At 41.4% G+C, this 7,254-nt stretch overlaps 1 protein-coding gene across 1 annotated transcript; it reads right to left on the bottom strand.

The window, feature by feature from the left end:
* Nucleotides 1–930: 930 nt before the first annotated feature.
* cdk7 (cyclin-dependent kinase 7) lies at nt 931–6,799 on the bottom strand. Its single transcript, XM_086173859.1, has 12 exons — nt 6,696–6,799; nt 6,440–6,499; nt 6,319–6,352; nt 6,162–6,229; nt 6,003–6,071; nt 4,941–5,051; nt 4,428–4,546; nt 2,733–2,832; nt 2,542–2,628; nt 2,288–2,437; nt 1,891–2,029; nt 931–1,278 (listed from the first exon to the last, which is right to left on the bottom strand). Exons 1-12 carry the CDS (start codon nt 6,759–6,761, stop codon nt 1,250–1,252), a joined length of 1,032 nt encoding a protein of 343 aa, XP_086029985.1. The 5' UTR covers nt 6,762–6,799; the 3' UTR covers nt 931–1,249.
* Between the last annotated feature and the right edge of the window lie 455 nt (nt 6,800–7,254).

Here is a 7,254-nt window from a genome sequence, read left to right as displayed (position 1 = left end):
ATTAGTCATCTCAAGGTCCTGCAACGGCCTTGGAGAAAGCTACCGTCTTTCACCAGCCTTGGAGATAGGTACCGATCCGCATTCCATCCTTACCTGTTACACCTCCTATTTTGTGTGGAGCACTGCACTTCTCAATGCCTGAATTGTTCACCCCTTATAAAAAAAGGGACTGGCTAAAACCAATAAATCGGGGTCCCGCTGGATGAAAAGCTGACACGGTCGGTTTCTCTCCGCTCCCTACGAGAGAGCTACAAACTAACCTCTGATACAATAGGGTTCATCCACCATCGGCTCGGAGATCCAGACCCTAGCCTTGGACTGAGAGGAGGGCCCGCCGCTGTGGTTCCCAGGGGTCTCCACCACTACCATCCTTAACAATAACTCCAGGGCTGAGGTGCAACAGGGGCCGCTCAGGAGCCTCTTTAGGGAACATTGGTTACCACTTCTACACGGCAATAAAAATCATAGTTTCATTGAAAAAAAACTGCAATTATTGTGGATTTTTTGGGGGGCTTGGAAATTTGGAATTTTGACAGGTTCTACATATCCCTCTCTTCTGCCGCCGTCAAGAGCTGATCCTGCTTGGCGGAGCAGAAAGACAGCAGAGCCCAAGGAAAGCACCCTAGGGCACATGCAATGGTCTCTGTAATGTTGAAGTGAAAGCACATGGAGGGGGAAGTGCCTCTCATGGCCGGGTCTGGCCGGAGGAAACACATCTACTGTCTAATTGTGCACCCATGATACATGCTGAGTAAATAGAGCAACATTTTGCTTCGCTTGATAAACCTTTCTGTCAATAAAAAGGAAAATTAACTTCTCTATTTAAATTGCCAAGAGTTACATTTTACAAGCAACGTTGTTTTGATTTTGTTTAGTTTTTTCATTCGTACATGGTTGTCAACTGAAACCAATGCAGAGCGATGCCATAAATGCATTTGCACCATTTATTAGTTTTACGTACAACAGATAAAAATGCAAATCGTGAAATGAACCTCTATAGCCAACATGATTGTTTTGTTGTTTTTTTCCTTTGTCAAGTCCCATAAATAGTCATACTCTGTCACGTCCCAGGGGCCAGGGCACTGTAGTCAAAGTGAAGGGCCACGGCCGATGCCCGCCGGCTACAAGGCGTTCTCTGTCCTGCATCCAATGCTGCGTCACAGCAACGACAGCTCGGGATGCTTGGTGGCGGCCTCGGGCGCGCATGTGTTTCCAAAGGTCTTTGTCAGATCTGTCAGGCCGTCTCAGGTTAGAAAATCAGCTTCTTCTTCATTACAGCTGTCAAAGGATAAAAAAAGTTATTGCACTTCGAATAATTGCTTTTGATAACACAGTTACGCACATATGCATGTAAAACAATGGTAAAGTGAGATTTCCTGCACTGCAGAGTCATTTTAAGTCTCTCTGTAATATACAGCCTTCACTGCAGTCAAACCAGACATTTTCTGAAACCACAGGGGATGGCAAGGCTTTGAACCTCCCCGTAACATCAAAGACCAACTTGGCCAAGACATAGCCCACCACAATCCACTAGACTATGTATGTGTTCGAGTTCATGACATTATGAGTCTATAACTTGAGTTAATGTGAAGCCTACACCCTAAGGAGTGTAATATTCAATTAGGTGGTCTGGAAGATAGGGAAGGGAAGCGTTCCCCGGCCACTGTAAAATACTATATTTGTCTTGGGTGTTAGCGGGACAGTCTAAAATTAACCGCTTTTATCAAAATTGCAGACAGCACTCGCTGCTTACATGCATCCCTGGTTGCCCTGGGCCAGTTCTGCTATGAAAAAAAAAAGGGACACCGACCATGTTCAGTTTATTCTGAAAAAGTTACAAGTGAAGGCATGACTGGGTGGACCCTGAATAGATATAGTAAATGTGATTACTTGTCTCCAGTCCCTCTATTTTCCTCTTCAGCCCGACTGTTTCTTTCTCTCTCAGAGCCTCAGCTGAACAGTTGGGTCGGGGCAGCTGGGGACCAGGTGTCGGACCGGGTCGGTTACTGAAGTACCTTGTCTTCAAGGCCTACAGACAATTGACACGTTATTTTTGACGAATATCCAATTTTAAAATTCATCTTTAGAATAAGAAACTGAAAATGACGAATACAACCAGATATATTGTGAGATAAAATGCAGATTTTAAAAAGCCAAAAAATATACTCATTATGAATGAATACAGTGATTCAGTGTAGGGGTTTCAATAAAAATAATTCAATCACTAAGTCTCATCTGATGTTTCCCATACCAAGCCAGTCCAGTGGAGTGTGAGTATTTATTATACCTGCGTGGCTGTGGTCCTTGTCGAAGGGTTAAAGGTGAAGAGGCTATGCAGCAGTTCTAGTAAGTCGTCTCCAGCTGCACTAAATATATGTTCAAGGGGAGTGCCAGGAAAAATTTTGAAGGACACGTAATCTGGAAGACTGCTCACTCCCTGCAGACAAATAATAAAAGAAAAACAAATGCACACAAGGATCCTCACAATTCAGCAGAGGCAAACCTACACAGGATGTATTTAAAAGCAAAACAAATACTAACAGGCCACGTCTCTTCTGTGGGTGTTCCGAGCGCTTCAAAGATTTTCGTCAGCTGGTCAAGATCCGAGTCTCCGGCGAGAAAGGGTATCTAGGATGAAAAAAAAAAAAGAAAATATGCATTTATTAGCATCGGCACAAAAATAAAGGCTCGTCCAGTTACTACAAGATTGGATTTGAAAGAGACTCACATACCCGAAGGAGTAACTCTGCCAGGATGCAACCTACTGCCCACATGTCAACACCCACGCCGTACATCCTTGCGCCAAACAGAAGCTCAGGGGAGCGATACCATCTAGCACAGAAATCAACAGGGATGGAGTTAAGACTGAAGAAATATCAAACAATTCAGCGAGACTTTACTTATTATGTAAATAAACACAATTAGTCATTTATAAGATGATGAAGGCCGCAGAGCGACTGGTTTGGAACCCGGCGATCTTGGATCCTGGTACCCGTGTATCTCTGAGAATTAGAATGTCACTGAAAAGTTAATTTATTTCAATAATTCTATTCGAAAAGCGTATTCTATAGATTCATTAAAAAAAACATGATGATGTAATTCAGGTGTGTATTTATTTTATCTTTTGCTGATTATGGCTTGGAGCTAATGAAAAGCCTAATTCAGTGTCTCAGAAAATCAAAGACATTGTGGAAAAAGTCGTGGCATCATACTCTTGTCGGAGAAAATAACTTGGAGGCCTTTAAACGGTCGCTCGGCAACTAAGCCACGGGGAAGACTACTGACCTGACAGTTGTCCAGAAGACATTCATCCTAACCCTCCACGAGGAGGGGGAGACGCAAAAGGTTGTTGCTATAAGAAGCCTGCTGTTCACAGAGTGCTGTACTCGAGCTTAATAATGGAAAGGGCTCCTGGGGTCGGTGTTTGAAGGGCTACAGCACACAAGATCTATCCAGGACAAGTGCTACAACTGTCACATTCCTTGTGCCAAGCCACAACCTCAGAGATGCCTGACCTGGACTAATGAGAAAAAGCACCGCACACCTGCTCAGTGGTACTAAATTTCGTATTTCATTGGGAAATCAAGGTCCCAGACTCTGGGGGCACTGAGTACAAGATGTTTTGAGGTCCAATGTGGCGTTTCCACAGCAGTTTGTGATGATTTGAGGCGCAGCGTCATCTGTCTGCTGTGTCTTACTGAGTCCAAAGTCAGCGCAGCTGTCTATTGGGAAATCTGAGAGCACTCTGTGTTTCCCCTCCGCTTTATGGAGATGCTGATTTCATTTTCAGCAGGTCTTGGCGCCTCCCTAACCTGCCAAAATTACCAACACAACACTATCACTCTGCCTTGATTGGCCAGCAAACTGGCATGACCTAAACCCCATGAAGAATCTATGAGATATTGTCAAGAGGGAGATGAGAGATACCAAACTAAACAATGCGGACATGCTGAAGGTCGCTATCACAGCAACCTGGGACCACACCACGCCCCACTGATGCCGTAATTCATGCAAAAGGGGCCCAGACCAAGTATTGAGTGCATTTACTGAACAGATCATTAACACACTGCTCTATGGACCAATATTTCTTTATAACAAGTATCTTATTATTTAATCGATCTTGTGCTTAGTCTTACTTTCTGAGTTGCCGAATTTGAGGTTTCATTAGCTGTAACCCATAATCATTGAAATTTAAAGAAACTAATACATGGAAAATATCAGTATGTGTGAAATATAAACTCCATGGTTTTCACTTTTTGAATTAAATTATTGAAATTTTTTAACTTTTTGATGGCATTCAAATTCAGTGAGCGGCATTTCTTGCCATTGAACTGAGAATCTTCACAAGGTACCATATTATACAGTATACCGCATAGCAATCTCGTTTGTGTCATCTTTGGCTGACAAACCAAGGTGGAATCACGGACCTGGTAACGACTTGATGTGTGTAGACTCTGTTGGGGCTTCCAAATGCCTTTGCCAAACCAAAATCGGCCAATTTCAACACTCCATTTCCATCTAGCAGGAGATTATTGGGCTTCAGATCCTGAAAAACCAGAACAGTAATTTAAGATTTTGGCCTCTGTGTGAGTGTGTTTCCAGAGGAAAAATGTTTCATAGCAGAAATAGTTTCTATGAAAGAGCCTCAACAGACCCAATCATTAAAAAGTACCTAATGCTTTTTGCATATGGTCACTGTTTTGTAAAATCATATTTGACTTGTCCTCAAAGAAAGGGCCAACCCTTTAGCCAATTTCCATCCGTTGCCATAATTCTATCATCTGGTTCTTCAAAAGTTAACATTTTATCACATTGTTGAAGCATGGCTTTCTTCCTGTCGTGAACTTTGGATTCCTTTTATTTGTTTTTTATTCATCAGTTTGCAAGTATGTTTGAGGTTGAATGAGTGTTAATACATATTTATGTGTGTTTGCTTTTACCCTGTGTAACACCCAGTGTTGGTGCATATACTCTAACCCCTGCAGGGTCATGAGGATGTAGGCCTTGATGTTGGCCGGGGTCAGGACCAGGCTTGTGTCTTTGATGATCACCTTGATAAAGACAGGAAAAAAAAGACAAGAATTCAAAATCTGACTGTATATTAGAGTTGACTAGATATAATCAACCGAAGAGAACAGCATTTTCTCCGAAAAAATGGATGCAGCTGGAGCCAATACAATGAATCAAAGTATGTCATCCTGCTCTTCAACTGCTCCCACAGAATTTGAAACAATGGCAGCAGTGTCCTGCTGCAGACTACTCTAAAAAATGAATCTACTATTGTCAATAAACTCAGAGCCAAAGCGGAGAGTAGGATCTAAAAATATGCTGTCGCCACAGGCAATTAGATGAGGATTATGCATCCGCCCGGTGTAAGCCTGCCAAATGTGAGCAGCTAATTGCTGTAAATTGTTAAGAGCCCAGAATGAAATTATTGAATTTTTAAAGCCACTGTTGCAGTGTGTGGTGTGCATCCTACTGATAGCCTAAAATAATCAGCTATAGTAGTTTTAAATGAAAAAGCTTCATTTTGTTAAGCATGTACAAAGCTCTGTCTATTTTGTGTATTTGGTACACTAGAAGTGAATTTGCTTATCTATTCTGTCATCAGCTCCGTCAACACAGCAGCACATCACTGTCAGCCATCATATATATATATATATATATATATATATATATATATATATATATATATATATATATAGACAGGAAAAAAAGCATATTTTTATATATATATACGTGCATGTGTGTGTGTGTGTGTGTATGTGAGTGTAATGTCCCACAAATAAAAAAAAACAAATGTCAAAAAAAGTCCAACTTTTAAATGCTCTGTCACTGATTGACATGTCTATCTATTGAGGGGATAGCTGAATGTGAAATACTGTGCAGAGAGCGACTGTTGACTATGAATGAGCAATGATAATAACTGTCCGTGGCAGAGAATTATAAATGATTTTGGCAAAAGGCTAAACATTGAAATATATATAGATAAGAACTTTCACCTCCAAATCAGTTTCCATGAAGTCAAACACTAGGCTGATGTTAGATTTGTGTCCAAAGGCATCCAGCAGCTAAATCACATAGAATGTAAAAATAAATTTGTTGAATCATGAAAATAGTATTGTTTCTCACATGTAAGACTAGTGTCACAATGTACTTACCCCAATGATATTTGGATGATGCAGTTCCTGAAGTAGTTTGATCTCCCGAAGAGCAGTCCTGTTGATGCCTAGGAGAGATTGATTATCAGACAGTAGAATGAACATGGACTTGAAATAAAGAATTGAAATACATTGATATTTGTCAGTAACATCTTACCATCCTTAGCTTCGGTTCTGTGTCCGACCTTAATCTGTCGTAAAACAAACAAAAGATTGATTGAACTTCAGCATGAGTTTAAGCCACTGATCGTGGGAACATTTAAACAACTTTCTTTTACCTTTTTAATAGCAACTATCGTGTCTGTCGTTTTGTCTCTGGCTTTGTAAACAGTAGCAAACTGTAGAACAAAAGTAGAGAGGCGTTAAAATACACATGTATGTAGCAGAGGCAGCATGCGCTTTGTTGACATTAGCAACCGGCTTGTTGTTAGCTCGCTAGCACGCAACGTCAGCATAAATATCCAGTAAGAGCCAGCTCGGGAGCAACGGGAAAGGAAATAAAGAGAGAAAACAGCTGAGAGTGCTGCCGCCTACCTGGCCCTCCCCGAGAAAATCGAGTTTTTCATATCGTTTGGCTCGGGACTTCACATCAACGGCCATAGCGGCTAGCTGTCAACAGCATTGAGTGGGACTTCCTCTGCGTTAAAGGTCTGCTAATACCATTTCCGGGTTAAGACGCGGCTTAAAATTGAACAACACTGCCACCTAGCGGAGATCTCTGTCCACGACGTGGGCAATTCACAGGGCGAAAGTGAACTTATTCGCTATTTTACTCACTTACAAAACAGTTTTTCACTTCATATTAAACCAGCACATGATTATATATGATTGCACAACATATGGTATGTACAATATGCCCTTTATATTCTTCTGAGACTTCTTCCACAGTAAAGTGACAGTCCATTAAGAATGTTTCTCAGATTTTGCAACTTCAGTAATGCACTGAAGTTGTGAAGTGAAATGTTGTTATATATTTCTGACAGTTTTTCCTCCTTTTTGGAGTTATGGCTTTGACATCGGTCTCCTGGGAGACTCTTCTGTCTGTTAGGGAGGTTTTGTGATCCATGCACCGCTGAACACATCTCTACATCCC

This window comes from Fistularia commersonii, chromosome 26 (assembly GCF_037954325.1).
Source record: "Fistularia commersonii isolate RoL2024-O1a breed Wild chromosome 26, RoL_Fcom_v1.0, whole genome shotgun sequence".
Lineage (NCBI taxonomy): Eukaryota > Metazoa > Chordata > Actinopteri > Syngnathiformes > Fistulariidae > Fistularia > Fistularia commersonii.
The sequence above is the reverse complement of the archived record's forward strand: the minus strand, read 5'-3'. Positions and strand labels throughout refer to the sequence as shown.